Source organism: Pezoporus wallicus, unplaced genomic scaffold (assembly GCF_028554395.1).
Source record: "Pezoporus wallicus isolate ANWC-B61680 ecotype Strahan unplaced genomic scaffold, APGP_CSIRO_Pwel_v1 contig_3365, whole genome shotgun sequence".
Classification (NCBI taxonomy): Eukaryota; Metazoa; Chordata; class Aves; order Psittaciformes; family Psittacidae; genus Pezoporus; species Pezoporus wallicus.
This window is the reverse complement of record NW_026640883.1, coordinates 710,052-729,751: the sequence shown is the minus strand read 5'-3', so window position 1 is coordinate 729,751 and position 19,700 is coordinate 710,052. Positions and strand designations below refer to the sequence as shown.

Genomic DNA, 19,700 nt, shown 5'->3' with positions numbered 1-19,700 from the left:
TGGAGGAGGAAGAGCTGCTGCAAAACCCAAGATGGGCAGACGCAGCAACTCAGAGCCACCCTGTGCCGCAGCTTCCCGATGGGCAGGAGCTGTGGGTGCTCCCCTAGGAGAACATCTGCACCCAGCACCCACCCAGGGTGGGGGAGAGGACTGGGACGAGCACATCAGGGATCTGTCCCCCTCCTCCTGCCAGCCCCGGCATATTGCAAATATCTCCCCTGAGCCAGCCATTGGTGGCTTATAAATAATGCAGCCCCTCGCCGCGCAATAAGGGCTTGTCAGTAGCTATTCTGCTCTCATAAATTAAAGATGAAAAGGTACAAGGCTCTTGCCAGAAAAATGAAGACAAATTTTTAATAGCTTGCCAAGACACAGGGAGATGGAGCGCTCGGGAAAAATGAATTACGTTTTTATTATGTGTTTTATTGTGGTGTAATTGAACGGGATTAGCTGAGAATACAATATATATCCAGGGCAGTGCAAAGAAAACAAAAATAATGATGACACCTGCCTCCCCCCACACCACCAGCCTGTGCAGGGACATCCTCCATACGTGCAGTGGCTGGGAGCTGGCCCTGGCTCCTGGTCGAGGCAGAGATGGGGATGGGAAGGACTCTGGATGGAATAGAGACTCTGGACTGGAGACACAGAGGCTCAGGGTGGCAGAGCCTGGGCTAACCCCAGTAGCTCCCACTATTGTGGGACTGGGGTGCACAGCAGGGTGGCATGGCAGCACTCAGCCACACAGAGCCACTGGGTGTCTTTTGCCTGTCCCCATGTCCCCAGCTGCTTCATGCTATCCCTGGGATCTCCTTTGGTCTGTCCCTAGCCCACACAAGCTGGCACTGCTAAGCTGAGACCTGACAAACTCATCTCTGGTGGGGAGAGAAAGATGACCCCCTGGCTAGAGAGTTTTGGGGGGTTGACAAGCCCAAAGGCAATATGGCTGCCTCTGCGGAGGAGCCCATTAGCACGGATGCTCAGTCCCTTCCTGAGCTGGCACATCCCAGAGGTCATGGGCCAGTCCCCAGAAGGCAGCAGCTGGGTGTCCCCAGAGATTCTGGGCAGCGCTGGGCTGGGGACATCGATTGGTCCTGGCATTTTTAATGAGCTGCCTGACCGCAAGCTTTAACCTTGCCCATAATGAGGGCGAGCGGCAGCAATTCCTACCGCCGCAGCCGGCTCCCCCAGCCTTAATGAGCTAATCAATACTTGTTCTCAGCTTAATTTCCAGCTAATTGCTCTTTAATGACGCCTGGAAATGGGTAGCCTCTTGCGGGGGGGGGGGGGGTAGGCAGGCTCCCCCTCCCCAGCTCCCATCCTTGGTGGCAGCGGGTGCTGGGGCACTGGCGGTGGGTCACCTTCTCTGGCTGTGTCCCAGCCCCGCTGACGCTAGAGGAGGATGAGAAAAGGGATGTGGCGAAGGGGACGGTGTACCACTGAGCTGGCATCACCCTCTGGAGCAAATACCCCATGTGGGGGGCTATGCATTCTATGCACCAAGGGCAGGCTGAGCAGAGAGCCCCTAAGCCCTTCAGGACACTACACTGCGGTGGGGGCTTCCAAGATGGGTTCGTTGCGGGGGGACGGATTGCTTTAGGGTGCAGGGACATACAAGGAAGGGGAGCTGAGGTGGCCGTGCATTGCTCCAGGGCAGTGTCACGGCAAGGGGACAGCGACGAGGCCAGCAGTGCCCTGGAGGTGGCAGCAGAGACCCCGCAGCCTGCTGCCTGCACCGCATGCCTGCACATCCTGCCCGCGCCTCCTGCCCTCTCCTCTCTACAGGGTCAGCCCCGCAGGCGGTGAGGGGGCAGGCAAGGACGTTTAGGGGGTGCTCCCGTTTGCTGCGGGTCAGAGATGTGGGGGGAGCCCGGCATGTCGCAGGGCGGTGGGAACCGAGGTGTCAAAGTTAACATAGCCATGTCAGGCGGGGGCCAGGCAGAGAGGGGGGATCCCTGGGAATGCAGCCCCTGCTGCCTGTTTGGTTCCCGATCCCAGGTTATACGAGCTGTTCTTGGATGAGGCTGCTGGAAAAATCCCAGCAGGGAAGGAGAAGGGAAGTATCCGGTCCTGCCAGACCCTGGCTCCTGCGGGAGAAGAGGCCCGGCAGGCTGTGGTTGGGGACACCATGGCAGCCCGGGGGCTGCAGCATCCCTTGCCACCCAACCACTGCTCCTCGGGGCTGGCTGAGAGCCCCCCATCCCTCCTGCACGCAGCTGCAACCGTTTCCCTAAGAATTTGCTGACGGGTTTGTTCTTGGGAGGAATTTGCTCTGGAAAAGCTTGGAGAAACCTGAGCCTGGCTGTTTCCCAGTGCGGGTTCTGCCTGGCACGAAGCTGGGAGGGACCTTGTACCCTCAGCAGACTCTCGGGATGTGGCTGAGACCCCCTCAAGAGCTGCACAGGCTTGGGGTGGGCTGGTGGATCCCAGCCGTGTCAGGCTGCTCCAAACAGCAAGAGAGAGGAGCAGCAGTGTGTTTGAGGTGAAATGAAGGTGACTTAGTTTATTACCGGAATGAGACCCCCACAGCCCCAGGCAGTGTGCTGGCATCACCCCTGCCCCAGCATCTCCCAGTGATGCTTCTGCTATGACATAACCTGCATTTCTGTCTCGGCCAGCCCTCCCTGATACGAAGTGCACTAAGCCACTTGGCACAGACCTTTTTTCCAGGGTGGGTTTTTCACTTCGTCTCATCTGCCATAAGTCCCAGATCCCCCTGGAGTGATTTCGGAGATCAGCCTGGGGCCTGGGGTGGGGTTAGTGGGGCCAGGAGTAGGGGGGCATGGCAACCCAGCTGTTATGGTTCTGCCATCAGGAGCACATCCTGATGACAGAGCTCTGGAGGGATGCCATGACTGTGGGTTTACCCAGAGCATCCACAGACTCCTGGCTTGCAATGGGACCAGCATGGAATGGGGGAAATGGTGATGGAGAGCAGCCCACCAGGGAGGGAAGAGGGGGATTTGGTGCTTGGGGTTTGCTGAGCCTTTAAAGCCAAATTTCAGGAGCTTCACTGAGCTCAGGGCAAATGAAGAGAAAAGAGGGATAACTGTCCAACACAAGCAGGGAAAGGAAGTGATTTACTCCAGTGTCAGGCCATGCAGGGCTGCGACCACCCTTTTCCCCCTAAATCTGCTCCCACCAACTGGAACTGCAAGCCATGGGTGCAGCTGGTGGGTCACATTGATTGAATCAAGGTGTGATTGAGCACAGCTCCTTGTTAAGGATAGGTCTTCCACCCCTCAGTCATAGCTGCTGCTATTCATTAGCACATTCAACAGTCTCATTAAGCAAGAGGTTTAATTACCTGCCAGGTTTGAGTTCCATCTTTTTAAGCTGACCTGCCCATGGCTTCCAGGTGCTGCATTATGTTGTACCATGGCTGGAGCTTTCCCTGATCAGATCTGTGGCTGGATTTCACCTCTGGCCATGGATCTCCATCTGGAGATGTGGCTTCTCCCTACCTTGCAAGTGGCAGATGCTGCAGCAATGCTTGGATAAATCCAGTCACCCAGAGCCCATGGTAACCCCATGGGGACATACCACATGCCTGGGCCATGGTGCATGGGAGAAGGAGCCAGGTCTGGGTCCTCCTGTATGGGGAAGACAGCAGCATCGAGGCCTGTCCCTCTTTATTTCCCCTGTCAGAGACAAGAGAAGCAAATAACCATGGACCATCACTGGCCACACTTTTCAGCAGTGCCTGGGATTTAAGTTTTGGCTCTATTTCTGTGCTGGCCAGGAGATGTGTGGGCTGAAGGTGGCATGTAGGGCCAGGCTTGCCTTACTGCTTTGCCCTTTGTGTGGGGCAATGACAGATGGGGGTGTGCTTGGTGCAGGGATGCCTGAACATGCAGGCAACACTTTGTCCAAAGGTGGGGAAGCAGGGCACCCCTGGCTGGGTCACTTATAGCTTGTGCCCTTTCTGCTCAGGCTCTGATCCAACTCTGGGGGTGCATGTAGAAAAATCTCAGTACCTCCTGACTTATTCCTGCTCCCAAAGCAGCTGCAGCCCCAGCTGCTCATGGATGTGGGGCCCAAAAACCTGTGGCACGCTGGGACCGCGCTCAATGGGCTGGGCGAGGGGAGCAGGGGAGGGAGACAGCCCTGAGCCAAGGGGCCGGGGGCCACGGAGGGGGAGCAGGATGCAAAGCTGAAGGCAGAGCCAGCAGGAAACCCCCCTCTCCAGTGAGGGGCTGGAGGGGGGGGCGGTTGGCCAGCAAAGGCTGGTTTAAGGAGGCTGAAGCCTGGAGCATTTTCTGAACCATGGCTGGATTCACGATGTGAACGTGCGAAAGCCCCGGAGCCCAGAATGAACTTGCAGGAGGGTGCTGGAAAGCAAAAGCAGACTTCTGCAGTGCACTGAAGGAAACCAGATCCTCTGAGGGGTCCTGCAATGGCTTGGCTTTCCCTGGGCTTCACCAGGGAAGCAAATCCCAAAAATTCCTTGCCTGGAGGAGGGGAACGGGCTGTGGGATCCCTGCCAGCACAGCAGCAGCATGAGCAAGATGCAGATGCAAACCCAGTCCCCTGCTTCTTGGAGCCAGGGAAACTGAGGCAGGGAGCAGTGAGGCAGCCTTGGAGCCCCAGCCCTGCGCACGCAGGTTTTCCACTGCTGTGGCCTGAAGCAGCCCCACCACCACTCCCAACGGCTCTACTCCAGCCAAGGTAATGCCATTTCTAGCACCCAATACCCCCTTTGTAGCTGGCTCCAGGGGTGGGATGAGCACTGGCACCCTATAGGGATTATCCCGCTGTTTAATTCCAGCAGCAGCTCAGTGTTTCAGACTGTGTTTCCTATCGAAATTCCCAGCCAAACAGGCTGAGAGACTTCCCTAGCCGTGCTCATCCCTGGCTTTATCCCTTCCATTCACTTGATCCCATGGAGCCCCGCAAAGATGGGTCTGTGCCCCTCAGCCTGGTCCCCTCCTGTCCATGGAAGGAGCTGAGCATCAGCCCAGGTCCCGACACACGGCTTGGGGCGACTCCGGTGCCGGGAGGCCGGAGTGGCAGAGCCCCGGCACGGAAGGGGTGCCGGCCAGCCCGGGTCCCGGTCCAGGGCTGGGCCGCGGGCCCGGGGAGGGGAGGGGCGGGGGGATTCACGTTTCGCTGACATCACGGCGGGTGCCGGAGCCGCCGGGGACCAGCAGCCCCGCTGCCACCGCCGCTGCCCGGCACCGCACCTCCGGTAAGTGGCGGCTTACGACGGGGTGGCTCCCGGGGAACCCCTCCCCAGGGCTCAGCCAGGATCCCCAGCGCCTGCACCCGGACTCGGAGAAGCACAGAACAACTTTGCGCTCACCCTCCGTCCCCCCACATCCATCGGAGGCTGGAGCCTTGCTCCGCACAGCCCGGGGTGGGGGCTCCGGCACCCCGTGCCCTTTCCAGCCCGGCGGTTCGGTGGCCTCCGGTAAACGGGTCAAAGCTTCGCTGTTTGTTATCGGGGAGGTGGGGGTGTGTGTAACCCGCTGACCTGGCCGTCCCCAGCGCTTACCCCAGCTCTGGGCTGCGTTAGTCCCACAGGCTGGGAGGGGCTGTGGGGTGCCTTTGGGTAGCAGGAGAGGAGGGGGCAGCCTGGGTCCCCTCCCCAGCCCCGCTCGCTCCTGCTGGGTGGCCCTGGGGCAGGGACCATAATTTCACTTCACCTCAGGGAAGGCAGCCAGGGTGTAACCGGAGGCCATGGGGTTCATTAAGGGGTTTGGTTCATTATCACCCCTCTGGAGACAGCCTGTGGGCCCCCGTGTGTTCCTCCCAGCAGAGAAAGCCTGAGGTTGATCAGCTTCCCAAACCTAGGGTTGGGGGTAATGCAGGCTTGGGGTCTGGGGACAGGGACCCTACTGTGCTCATGCAGGCTGACAACAGTGGGCCTGCTGCCAGTCCACTGATTGTCCACTTGAGTGCTGAGTTTCCCTGTGCTCAGTCTCTGTTGCCTGTGTGTCAACTGAGGGGGTCACAGAGCTTTCTCATGGGGGTGTTTTTTTCCCTTCTTATCTGGGTGGTGTCTTAAAAGAGGGGTTATGGCACAGGGAGGAGAGGAGGACAAAAGCCAGCCAACAGCAGGAGCATCCTTCTGGCTCAGCTCCTCTACGCTGGCTGCCTTCAGCTTGGAAAGAACCTCTTGTCTGCAGGATGAGCCACTCCACTGCTGTTGTTTGGATGAAGAGGGAAGAAAAAAGGCCTTGTGACTCTTGCATATTGATAGGGAGAGGAAAGGGGCACCTGGGTTGAGAGCAGCTTCCTGAGAGGAGATGACAAACAGGGTACAAACTGGTTCAGCCATGACAATGTAGAGCAGCCTCTTTGCCCCCTGCAAGCCCTGTGGTCCCTCAGGCCATGGTGGGGTCAGAGCAGGCTGGGCTCTACCCAACCAGCAGGTCTGGGGTCAGCTGCCCTGTCCCACCAGAGCACACTTGGTGTCTTGGGGCAGGAGCTGGCTGGGGAGCCCCAGCACGGGAAAGATGTGGCTTCAGGACTGGGGGTGAAAGGGGCCGGGACCGACTTTACCCTGCACATCATGCAGTGCTGCTGCTCAGGGCAAGCCAGACAGGAGCCAGAGGGGTGGGAGATGTGTCCTGCACTGGTAACACCCATCCTCTCTCCTCACAGGCCAGGATGTCTCCTCGGATCTAGCCAGGGAGGGCAGAGCAGTGCTGGAGATCCCTGTCCCAAGTGACAGTGGGACTGCTGCGAGGATGTCTGAAGCCAAGACCCTGATCTCCTCTTGCCTCATGCTTTCCTTGCTCTCCTTGCACTGGGCTTTGCTCCAGCTGGGCCAGGCTTTTCCCAGCACCTCTGACTACCTCCAGCGGGGCTGGCAACGGCTGCTGGAGGAAGGGGAGGGCTGCGCCGAGTGCCAGCCGGAGGAGTGCCCGACACCGCGCGGGTGTCTGGCTGGCACGGTGCAGGATGCCTGCGACTGCTGCTGGGAGTGCGCCAACCTGGAGGGGCAGATCTGCGACCTGGACAACACCAACCACTTCTATGGCAAGTGCGGGGAGCACCTGGAGTGCCGGCTGGATGCCGGGGACCTGCGGCATGGAGAGGTTCCTGAGCCCCAGTGCGCCTGCCTCTCCCACATGGCTCTCTGTGGCTCCGATGGCAAAACCTACGCCCAGATCTGCAGGTTCCTGGAGGTCGCCCGAGCACACCCTGATGCCAACCTCACCGTGGCCCATGAGGGTCCCTGCGAGTCAGGTAGAGCCCCAGGAGCAGCTGTGTGAGCAGCAGGATGGAGGCTGTGGTTCTTGGGAAGGGGGTCTGGTTTAAGTATTTCATCTGGCAGCAACCCCACAGTGTCCGCCGGGACACATTAGCACGGGGGGCTGCTCCTTGCAGTGGCAGGTCCCTCACCCTGTTCCCCCACACTGCTGCTCTGTGGCAGCCCCTGCAGATCCAGCTCCTGGAGAAGTCTGGGAGCAGCCTTGCCAAGTGGGAGTGGGGTTTATGGGAAGCAGCAGATCCTGGTGGAGCATATGGGGAAGTTCCAGGGAACTGTTAGCAAATTCTTGGCTGCGGTGCTGGGTTCACGCTGACCTGGTGCTCCCAAGAAATGTGCTGCTTCCTGCAAATGGAAACCTGGGTCGGTTTGACTTCTCTATGTGATTTACCTCTCCCATCTGAAACCTGGCTGGCTGGGCAGGCAGTGATGGGGAGGCCATGCTCCAGCCTGTCCAGCCCAGCACAGGTCACCCAAGGCTGCCACCGCAACCCAAGGGATATTGACTTTATGTTCTGTAGATCATCAAATCCTTGAGGCTTTGCCCCATATGTATTTGGAGGTGGAGGCCTTCTCTTAACCTCACGGTTTGGGACAGATCCTGGAGTGGTGTGTGTAGGAACCATAGTCCTCACTCCATCCCTCCAGGAAAGGGATGTGAGACCTGGAGGTATCAGCTCCATACAGTAGCCGGGGACCTGCTGGCTCCCTTGATCAGTGGCACGAGCCCTGTGCCAGAACAGAGACCTTGTTTGGCTTGGAAGGTCATCCACCTCAGCCATTCTCACCAGCCTTGGGCTGCGTAAGTGTTTCTCTGCCTTTTCCCTCCAGGAAGAGCATGCTCTGAATGTGCAGGAGAGCTTTGCTTTGTAGTGTTGCTGCGTAGCTCTGACCATCACTGCACAGGCAGGGAAAGTAAGGCCAGGAGGGGTGGTAACCCCTATGGACTGGGGGGGCTGGGGAGGGAGTCCCCGGTGTTGGCTGCAAGGAGGGACCATGTCCTAGCTCCAAGGTGAGGGTCTGCCATGGGTGGGAGAAGAGAGGGGCATGGGAAAGATCCCAGCATCTCTGCATGAGCCAAATGCTGCCACCTCAGAGGGGACCAGCCCAGGAGAGCCCATGGGACCTGCTGAGGGTGGGACCTCTTCTGAGCCCACCTTGCTCTCCTGTCCCTGTTCCCCAGAACCCCAGATCACCTCTCCTCCATATGACACGTGGAACATCACCGGGCAGGACGTCATCTTTGGCTGTGAGGTCTTTGCCTACCCCATGGCATCCATTGAGTGGAGGAAGGATGGCACGGAGATGCTGCTGCCTGGAGATGATCCCCACATCTCTGTCCAGGTGAGCAGTGTGCCTAGGGTGTTAGACATGGTCCCCGGGTGACCCAGCCCTTGCCAGAGCTTGTGGGCAATCAGACCTGAGGGTGGTCAGGTAACCAAGCCTGACTGCCTGGCCATGAGAAGTGTTGATTGAAGCCTGCACACCATGGGGACTGGCTGAGTGTCTGGATGGTAGGAGCTATCAGCATAGCTCTTGTCTGCAATTTTCTCTACTAGTTTTTGAACTTCATAACTCTTAGGACCTGCAGAGTCCTGCAGCAGGGAGTTTCCCACCTTCCTGCCTTCAGTTTGCTCTGCCTGCTGGCTCCATTCACCAGGGGTCAGCATCCAAATATAGTGCCCAGACGGTGTACCCAGCTATTAGAGGGTGTGGGCAGAGGCACACATGAATGGTAGCCAGGCATCACTGGGGAGGAAACTGGTGGAATGGATGTGGGGAGCCAGGGGAGCAGGTGGGACCTGGCACTGTTGCTGGTAATGTGCTGGTCCCCTTCCATCTTTCTGCCCTTCATACTGTCACAGGGTCTGGTCAAGGACCCCACGCAGGACAACCCTGCATGGCTGGAGGAGACTCAGCTGTCCTCCACCCCTGGCCACCACAGCATAATAGCAGCCTGCAAACACAGCAGCAGCTGGGTCAGGAGGTTATTTCTTGCTGGGGACATGGAAAATAGCATGGTTGGTGGCAGAGCAATCCTGGGACCACACTGCCTGCCAGAACAGGCGATATGGGGCTCCTCTGATCCATCCTCAGCTAGCTTTTCCCATGGCACAGATGCCCCCTCACTTCTGCCACCCTGCAGAGCATCCATCAGTGCCGACGTCCTCCTGCTGTTTGGGGACCACAGGGGGACAGCTGAGAGTCCAGTCACGTCTGCAGAGTCCTGCTCCAAGCAGGGTCCTAGGCCCTCCTGAGGGCAAGAAGATGCCCATTACCATCTCCTCCCCTGGGTAGTGAGAAAATGGGGGACCTGCATCCAGGGAATCTGTGCTTGTCACCGAAATGGTACTTCCGGAGGTGGGGCCAGGAGTTTCCCTGTGTTCACTTTCCCCTTCCCGTCCGTCCCAGCCCCATGTGGGGTTTTCCTGGCCCCAGCACTAACCAGAATCCCCCCTTTTGCAGTTCAGAGGCGGCCCCCAGAAATACGAAGTGACAGGCTGGCTGCAGATCCAGGGCGTGCGAGAGACAGACGAAGGCACCTACCGCTGCTTCGCCAGGAACAGGGTCGGGGAGGCGATGGCGTTAGCCAGCCTGACCGTCCTCACGCCGGGTGAGCACCATGTCCCTGTCCCTGTGCTCTCACAGGCATGGGAGAGAGGATGCTTTGGCAGGGTGCGCTGGTGTGGTGGGAGCTGCTGGAGCACAGGGCTGTGCATGCAGGCGGCTGTGCATGGTTTGGGTTTGGTTCTGGTGGGAATGGGGACGGGCACTGCAGGGGTCAATGTCACATTGTCCCATGTTGCCGTTTCAGACCAGCTCAACCTGACACGCTTTTCCCTGCCGAAGCCTCACACCACCCCAGAGGACTATGGAGAGAGCGAGGAGGACTATTACTAGCCCAGAGGTGGATGTCTGGCTGCAGAGATCGCCTTGCCCATAGTGGCCATTCCCAGGGGCGGGGACATCTCCGGAGCAAGCGCATCTCAGCCCAAAACTCCTCTGAACAGTCCTGGCACAGCAGCCTCTTTTGCTGGGGTGGGGACAGGGTGACACATCCCTTTGCTGGGGTGCTCAGGGAGGGGACACTGGCTGGTTGGTGGCACAGGGCTTGGACCAGGGGTGGGTCTGTCCTCCAGCACTGAGCGGGGACAGGGTGGCAGGTGGGATGCTGTGGCGACAGCCATGCTGTGTGTGATGAGGACTTGGTGCTGGGGGTAGAGGCACCCCCCATGAGAGAGGGAAGCCAGGGCGATGGAGTTTCTGCCCTGCGTGGAGCATTTTGGGGAAACCAGAGCGGAGGGATGGGACCTGGCTGGGACACCCAGTGCTTCAGCCCTATGTCCCCCAAGCACAGGGACAGCCAGGCATCTCCCCTGGATCCAGGGAACCTGCTGCCAAAACATCCTTCTCTTCTGTTTTGTTTTTAGCCAGAAAAATAGTGATTTGAGGAAGCCAGACACTTGTGGTTTTCAGTGCTGTCTTTTCTCCAGCCCAGCTGCCCATGTGGTCAGAAACACACTGGCCTTTTTCAACTGACTTTGTTCTTTCCCTTCCACATAGCTCTCTATTTTGCTATTTCAGTTGTTAGTTAAATACACATGTGAGTCAAAGCCAGCACAGACCAGCTGACAGTCCCCTGCATCCCCAAAGATTATTCTGGAGCTGGGGCATGGTGCAAACACTGTGGATGATACCTTGTCCATTGTGGGGGTGCTTGGGCTGAGGAGCCCTCCTGCCCATCCTGGTGCTCACAGCTGGTCCCAGTGTGGCTCCTGCCCCTTTTGCCCCACATGGGTATCCCCAGCAGTCCATCCCCTGTGCCATGGGGATGCATCAAGCTGGCTCATTGCACCCCCATCAGTTTGGGTCCCATCCCACCTTGGTCCATCTTCATCTTGGAGTCCTGTACCCCATGACACCAGGCCTCCACCCAGGTGGCCACAGCATGGATGGGGCAGAGCAGCTCTGTGCCTGGCCTGGTGATTTGGAACAAACTGTTATCGTGGGAAGGAAGCCCGAAGATGCTCCATGCTGGAGAGGGCTGTCAGGACCCCTTCCCATGCACATCCCAGGGTTGAGCTCACACTCAAGGGGAGCTTTGCCACACACACCCCACACCCCACACCCCCCCGCCAAACCAGTAGCGTTTACAAGACTTATGGGACTCAAAACTTCCCTGTGGACTAAACTGCTCCTGGTCCCAGCTCCAGGGAGGTCCAGAGCTGTGGCAAGGAGCCAGACCCTGGGAGGAAGAAGCTGGCCAGTCCCAAGGCAGGAGCAGGCAGGATGCAACGAGGCTGGCGGCTTGGGCGCCAGGCTGTTCTTCTTCCCTTGTCTTTGGTTTTCTTCTCTTCTTCCTTCTCTGGAGAGCTGGCTCAGATGGTGCAATTACAGCATCAAAACCTGCACAAGCAAATAAAAGGGATTTGTCTGGAGTTGGCAGCAGAGCAGAATTCCTGCAGCCAGTGAGGCTGGGCCAGCCCGGACCCCTGTGTTGCTGCTTGATGGGGCACAGCCGGCAGCACTGCTGCCCTGCCTGCCTGTTCTCTTCGGGAGCAAACCCACTCTCAGCTGTGGAAACGCACAAGCCACCAATGCCTCAGTTTCTCTTTCCATCTAACAGCGCAATAGCATCCTCCTGGGGCTGCTACGTCAGAGGGCGTTCAGGAGCAACCAGGGACAGAAACGTGCTTTTATTGTGCCTTTTGGGGGGCTCAAAATCTGCTTTGGGGAGAGCCAGAGCATTTTCACCCATTCTGATTCCCCTCCCTGTTTCACACATAAACGGGTTGGTGGAACTGGGCCATGATGAGGCTGCCACGGGGAAACCTGAGAGTGTCTGGGAGCTTCAGCATAGAGAGCTGCTCGCTGGGCTCCCTGCTGGTGCCCAGGGCTGGCTCCCGGCCAGGGCTGCCATGCCAACCCTCCCCAGAGCCAGGCTCACCCTGCTTGCATCGGCATGAAGCCAGGTTGTGACGGATGTGGGTGCAGTGCTGGGCTGGCTGGGGGATGTTGCACCCCCAAACCTGGCTCTCCATGTGCTCTGCAGCACGATGCCCTACCTGGGCATGTGTGGGCATCTGCATTTTGGTCTCAGTCCTCTCCTCCTCTAAGCTCCACACACAGTCCCTGTGGTACCCCACAGGTACCTGGCAGGGGATGCTGTTGGCTCGTGTTCCTGCCCTGTAGGGAGGGCAGTGGGGACATGGTGGTTGAGAGAGTGGGGAATTTGAGCAAGAGCCTTTGGCCAAAATTAAGCAAGCTGGGGGTTATGTCACCCAGTTTGCTCAGATCCTGGTGCACCAGGGCGCTGTTTGAGTTGCAGGCTTGCAGATTGGCCAGTATTGGGACTTTAATCCCCCCAAAACAAGGGGCAGCAGAATGGCCCCTGGGTCAAGGTGGGGGCTGGTGTTCCTCCACCCCAGCTCCCAGTCTTGCCATTTCCAGCCACTTAAAAATTAAAGGAGCCAATATTGCTGCACAGCTGGAATCGGTCACTGCCACAGAGCTTAATTGAGGTTATTTGTTGGCTCAAAAAATGTTTGGTCAGCTCTGCTGCCAGCTGCTCTGATGCTTCCCACAGCCCCTGCCCTGAGGAAAGCATCCCCCCAGGCTCTGCACATGCTCTTCTCAGCTCCAGGCACATGGAGGGTCCCAAGACCCAGCCAAACCTCGTGTAAGTGTGGGGATAGAGTGCCCTGATGACATGCAGCACCAAGTCCCTTTGCCAGCCAGTCTTTGGGGTCGTTGCTTTCTGCTGGTGGAGGGGGATCAAGCAGACCCTGCCAGCCCAGCTGCCCACGTTCAGAGCAGCCCCTCAGCCTAGATATTGAGTTGACTTCAGGGATGGAGGCAGCTGGACTATGCAGCATCAATGTGACCACCAGCCATGGGCACACACCGGCCACGGCACCTCCCAGCTGCCGAGGTGTAGGGCAGGGTGCAGGTACCTCCCCAGGTACTGATGGTCACCACGGGGCTGGGGACAAAGAAAGTGGGGATTGTCCTGACAGCACCCAAAAGACCCTGAAGACACGCTAATGGACCCAAAACCGAGGTTAAAAACCCACCAGACCCCAGTCTCCAGGAGTACATGCACAAGGCTGGCACTGCCTTGCCACCATAAAGCACTTGGACCACCCCCTTGTGTGCTTACAGCTCTGGGTGCTAGAGGAGGAATTCAGGTAACACAGCCTCCACACCCAACACACCCCACACCCCCCCCCCCCCCCCCGCGGTTCCGAAACAGCTGCTTTCTGCCCCAAATCTGCTGATGGGATCTTGGCTCTTTCCATTGCACTTCAGTGATGGGGCAGCATCCTGGTCCCCAGACCACCCCAGGGACCACTGTGAGCCAGGAGGCCACCGAGTTGGTCAGCGGCTGACCCAACGATGACACCAGGGTGCCCTGCTCCCCTGAACAGCCGACCTGGCATCCCCGGTGCCTCCCTCATCCATGCAGTCCCCGGTGCTGCCCAGAGCAGCCGGCACCCCGAGCAGTCGCCAAGCCACAGGTTCTATGGTCTGCAGGGAAACCCCACCAGGTCTGGCAGGTAAATACGACCCAGCAGCAAAAACACGTCCCCAGTCCTTTCCTGCTCACGGGCCGCATCTGCACGTCCATCCTCCCTGTCCAGATTTGGGCCACCGGCGTGATTAGCCGCTAAACAGTGCCATCTCCTGGCAAGGCCACCGGCCACGCAGAGCCCTGCCACCGTGTTGGGCACATGGGCCTCTGGGTACCCCTGGAGCACCCCGATTTCCCCAGATTCATCCCCGCCTGCCCCATGCCCGCCCGTGCCCCTAGCAACAGCTCTGCCTTGCTGGGAAGGGCGATGTCACTGCAAGGGACATGGGTGCTAAACTGTGCCTCGGGATGATCACAGGAGCCAGAGCATCCTCTTGACACCAGCTTTGGGTGGCTGTGGCAAGCTGGGATGGGGCAGAGCTTGGAGATGTTCAGCTGCTGTCCTTTGGGGGTGTGCTTTAAACCAGGGTTGCAAAAGGGTCAGTACCCTCGTGGCCACACTGCCGGTGCTGTGGGTACCCACCATGGGAGTTTGATTGCTTCTGGCAGGGGTCTGGGTTGGCCTGAGATGGATGCTGGTCATACCTGCAGAGAAAATTTGCATTAATCTCACTCTTCTATCAGGTAAACTGAGGCACAGAACAACCAGGCATTGAGAATTCAACCAGAGCCAGAGAGACAAGCAGGGCAGAGCAGTCAGCTGCACCCAGGACTTTGCCCCCAACCTGACCCCATCCTGAGGTGGGGGGATATTTCCCTTTGCATGGCACGTCTTCATCCTGCTGTGCCGGCTCAGGGAGAAAATAAAAGGAGCAAGACTGCTTCCCTTCCTCCACCCAGCACTTATGCCATCTGATAAACAAAATGGAAATAAATCCTCCTGCATTTGCAGCAAATAGGTCTCCATGGGGGGTTGCTTTCAATAATTCAAATGCTGTTGCAGAGCAGAGCCCACGCCAATGGGTTTTAATAAACACAGCCATAATGTGACATGCAATTTATTATTAAGCTTAAAACAGGAAGCAAACAGTTTAATAAAAGCACCAGGTTCCCCATATCAGTCACAGCAAGTGGCGGGGTGCTATCTGTGGGGGGAGGCTGGCTGAGATGGCTGAAGGGACATGCAGAGCTGGGTTTGTTTTGCCATCTGCCCCCCAAGCTAGGGCCACAGGGGCCACAGGCAGGGCATGGTGATGTGACCTAGACCGGGGGAAATGGGGATTATCACATGGACAGGGGTAAGGCATGACATGCTGCCTGCACCCTGCCTGCTGCACATCCTACAGCTGCCCAGCCACCCAGGGCAGCTTTGGCAGAGCTCAGCCCTGGTATCATAGCGTGCTTTCAAGGGCAGATTAAAGCCTTTATTTTAGTCCCTCTTCCCCAGGACATTCTCACCCATATCCTAACTCCATCTGGGTAGCCCTGCCCTGCTCCACCCTTGCTGCCCCTGGGCTGTCTCTAAAAGCAGGCAGAGGGGGCAGCTGAGTCTCCTGTGGATACTGTGGCTGTGCAAGGTGAGGTGCTGTAAGGTGTGGGGTACAGGAGATGGTGACTGGTGCTGAAGCAAGCATGCATGCTGCTCACTGGGATGCATGGGTGTATTTCAAGACATGGTTCTGCCTAATGCCTGGTGAAAAGCAGGATGTGGGAAGGTGGCTCAGCTGAAGGATAGAGCTGGGTGTGAGGTAGCTGGTCCAGCTACCTCTGAAGGCACCTCTGTGCAGAGATGAGGGGAGAAGGAGGTGCAGCATCCCACATTCATCACCCAGCAGGAGCTCAGCACTGCTTTCCCACTGTCCCTGCTGTAGGCCTCCCTGGGTACTTGAATGCTGAAGTTTTCACGAGGGATGTGGCTTTTTGACCTCCTTTCCTTGGTCTTGCATCCTAGCAGCATCCTTTCTGTTTGGAATGGGTCCTGGTAAACCCCACTACCCACTCCTGCAGAGACCAGCACAGCAGCTGTAAGGGAGGTGAAAAGTGGTGCAGGGACTGCCCATGTGGGTTCCCAATGGAAACTGGGATTGTATGACTGCCCTGTGCTCTGGCTTGGGGAAATGGCCTCAAGGAGAGGCAGTTCCCAGTATGCAAGCTTTGCTCATATTATATCAGACATCAGAGAGTCCCTTCTGCACCAAGACTGTGGGAGATACGGGCTTTGTCCCAGTCCAGCCAAATGACAGCTTGGGGGGGCTGAGCCAGGGGCACCAAGGCACCTGCAGCTCCTGCCAGCAGTGAGCAGCCTCCTATCTTAAGGAGGGCTTTCCAGCCAGATAAAGCCACACAGGCAGCTCTCTGGGGTACTCCAGCCTGGCTGAAGTGCTGGCAGGGCTGTGTGTGGGGCAGTTTTGTGGGCTCTTTAGCTGGTGTTGACAGCAGAGGGTTCATGCTGGGATTGATTCTGGGATAACACACTCTGGCTTCTGCCAGCACTGGTGCCTGATGGAGTCTGTGAAATGCTCTCACCTGATACTGCTCTTTTTCTCACCTGTGTTTGCTGAAAGCTCCACTAGCTCTGCCCTTAAAATCCCAAGGGCTGCCAATGTGACTTGATGTGTGTCCACTACTGAGGCTGTGAGTGGGATGTTGAACCTGGACTCAGTGAAGGGACATGGTATCTTGCCTGTCCCCTTGAGGTGATGATCCCTGTGCAGGGGAATCAGGATGCATCAGGCACCATCCCAAGGAGGGCTGGCGGGCCCCCACAGCTCTCCACATGGAATGGAGTCTCCTTGCAGTGCAGGTGGCTTTTTGACTTTCACCCATGGTCAGCTGGAGGAAAAGACCTGCCCCATACCGTGGGGATGGTATGGACACAATCCTGGTGGTATCTCAGGTCTTATGTGCATCAGATGTCCTGGGTCTGCTCCCCATGCCCAGCACCACTCCCTTTGGGCTGGGCTTTCCCCTCTGCATGAGGCTGAAGTGTGGGACTGGGGTCTGACCCCCTGGGGAGAGGAGGATTAGCTGGAGCAGTCAAATAACCTGTGCCAGGGCACAACCTGCAGAGCGCACAGGTACGCTTCAGAGAGCGCCTGGGGCGTGTTATCTCGGAAGCAAGGAGGTGCTCAGCAGGGACCTGCCTTATCGGAGCACTGGTTGCTGTCTCTCCTCGCAGCCCTTTCTGCCCCAGGGCTGCTCTCTGTCACTTCTCTGCTCTATAACAGCCGGAGGCAGGCGGAAATGGGAGCCCCTGTGCCTGGTCCCTGCCAGAGCGCACTGTTTCGGAAGGGGGGGGGGGGTATCTGGCTTGCAATTACTGTGCCTTTGGCTTGGCAGGCATGGAAGTGTGAGTGATGGGGTCTCTGCGGAGCAGCCCCTGAGCCCCAGTGGGTTGGGGAGTGCTCGGGCCCATCAGCAGCTTCCCCAACTGCCTGCACTCAGTGGTTTGGGAAGAGCAGTTTTATGCTACTGGTGAGAACCCGAAAAAGTCACCCGGCTGGATGTCTGCATCCAAAGCACAGCTACTGAGCCTTCTCCTTTAATAACCTCTCTCTTCCAGCCATGGCTGGGAGGAGAGGCAGAAGCAGTGGGACACTCACGTCTCCCATTCCCATCCATTCTTTCCACTTTGCAGCTGCATGTTGCTGTATATGGTGCAGGGCTGGGGCAGCAGTTCAGCATTTCTCCAGGACACCTGCTAGAGCCAGACCTTCCCTACCAGGAGAGCTCAGGTAGGGAGGAAAAAACCCCAACCCTATTATTGCATCTTGGCTAGGGAGTGGGATCACTTGAGACCCCTGGTCTGGTGTGTCCTGCAGGTATAGCTGTAGCCAGTGGATTGAAGCCCCTGTGTCTGTAGATAGCAAACCATCAGCACTGGGCTGCTTCTGCTGCAAGATGCAAGTGGCAGCTCCCCTACAGGCACTTTGGGAAGGAGGATGCTGCCTGTCCTGCCCAAGGATGGAGGAGCCAGAAAGGAGTGCTGTTGATTCCAGTTTAACAGAGCTCACTTTTAACAGTGGGGAGAGGGCCAAAACCACCAAGCACATTAGGATGGTGTCCCCAGGAGTCATCCCAAGATCTGGGTCTCTCCCACTGCCAACTTGCCTTGGCCTTGGGAAAGGAAGGGTTAAGCTGCAGGTCTCAGCAAAGCAAGTGCTCTCCAAAAAGCCAGCCAAGCTACCCAAATGATGGCCTCCCCTCTGCCCCCACCCTTATCCATCTCTCTTATCTGCCCTGGGCAAGAGCAGGGCATTTCCCCTCCTCAGCCTGACAAGGACCAGAGCTGGGACAGGCGGAAGCTGGCAATGGCTGTGCACAGGGCTCAGGGAGGCCATGGCCATAGCATCCTGGCTGGGGGGTGGCCACTGTAGCTGCAGATCAGATGTGGAGGGGTGGTATGGTCCGCTATGAAGCTGGACTGAGTGAGGGGGTCCGCTGTCCCTGGCTCTCTCATACCCCGGTGACCTCCAGAGGAACCTCGTTTCTGCAGTATGCATGTAATGAGCTGCTGGGTCTCAGCTCCTCTGGGGAGCAGGGCTCACATTGCAGGGGATGGCAGCTCTGCAAGGTATCCTCTGAGCACTGATAGATATCAGTACTGATCTCAATAGTACTGATACCAGTATCCTTTGGGCAGTGATACCTGAAGGCATGGCAGCCTGGTTTGGGGTGGCACTGTGCAGTCCATGGGCTTGGCTCTGCCTGTGCTGGAGCAGGGCTTCCAAGCAGCCTAGACAGGAGTGTTTCACCCAGTGAGGGCTGCAGGGTGAGCAAGGTGCCAGGGCATCTCCAGCAGCGTGGTGAGCTCTGCCGACGTGAGGCAGGCTGGGATGGGCTGTTTAATTAAATGTGAAGGGCACTTGTACTTCACAAGCTGCGGCCCTCACCACAGCCTGAGCGACTTTGGGAAAGAGGCCTTTTATTAAAAGAGAGAGAAGCTCCGGCTCTGCCAGGCAGCCATCAAATGGCACATTTAATTGTCTCGGCTCGTTTAGCTGTCGCATAGGGAGGGACACGCTCTGAGCTCTTCAGCCTTCCCTATACATCCTCCCAGGCAGGCACATGTGCTGCCTGCATCTCAGGTGCTCCTACCGCCCTCCGGGAAGGCTGGGGAGGAGGAGGTGGAAGATGAGCCTCCATTCAAGACAAGCACTGGGAGCTTGCCAGGGAGTTGGCAGAGCCCTGGCCAGCTCAATGCACTGATGACCCAGCCTGCCTGGGGCTGAGCCCTTGGAAAAGCAGCTGGGGAAGTAGGAGCCTCCTGGGTTCATGGGAGCCGTCTGGAAGGCAGGGGGTAACTAAATGGCAGCCTTAAAGTATCTTCTCATTTATTCCCATGGTATAAATGAGGCAGAACACGTCTGGCTCTGAAGAGGTTATCCTGCCTTGGTTGCAATGAGGCAACCTCAGTGTGTAAGCCACAGGGTAGGCTGGCAGAGGGTTAGGATAATTGTGCTGCTCCTCCCCTCTAGGAACTTAAGCCCCTGGAAGTACCTTCTGAGCTCTGAACTATCCCAGTAGAGGCAAGCTGGCCTGCTGAGGGTACACATGGAGGGAGAAAGAACCTTTGTGTGGCTTTGCTTTAAGTCTGCTGGATTATGGTGGAAAGACTGAACTTGGGTTCAGATGCTGGTACCAAGCCCATTGCCCTGGGGGAGAGGCTGTTTGGCTGAGTGAGGAGAGATGCCCCTTGGGGGAGTCACAGCCTTTCCCTTGGCTGTGAGGGAGCATCCATACTAAAGCTCACCATTTGGAGATGGGCAAGAAAAAAAGATGAAGAGAGGGAGGAAATACAGGCTTTTATCAAAACCTCCTACTTCAAAGTTGTCCAGCTGAAGTGCTCCCCTTTGGTTTAATTTAAAGTGATGTTTCCTTCAGCAACTGCAGCTAAATGGCATCAAACGAGGCTGAAACAGTCGGAAAGCCTGGAAAAGAAAAGCACCATTTGGGAACGGCTCAAGGCAGACCTTCCCATTGGGGTCATCCTGAAAGCCATTCCATGGGGAA

General features: G+C 57.5%; 1 protein-coding gene across 1 annotated transcript; it reads left to right on the top strand.

Annotated features, from left to right (window-relative positions):
* The first annotated feature begins 6,677 nt into the window (after positions 1 to 6,677).
* On the top strand, positions 6,678 to 10,677 carry KAZALD1 (Kazal type serine peptidase inhibitor domain 1). The gene is made up of 4 exons (XM_057421070.1): positions 6,678 to 7,194; positions 8,400 to 8,560; positions 9,683 to 9,830; positions 10,032 to 10,677. Exons 1-4 carry the CDS (start codon positions 6,693 to 6,695, stop codon positions 10,115 to 10,117), a joined length of 897 nt encoding a protein of 298 aa, XP_057277053.1. The 5' UTR covers positions 6,678 to 6,692; the 3' UTR covers positions 10,118 to 10,677.
* Positions 10,678 to 19,700: the final 9,023 nt, after the last annotated feature.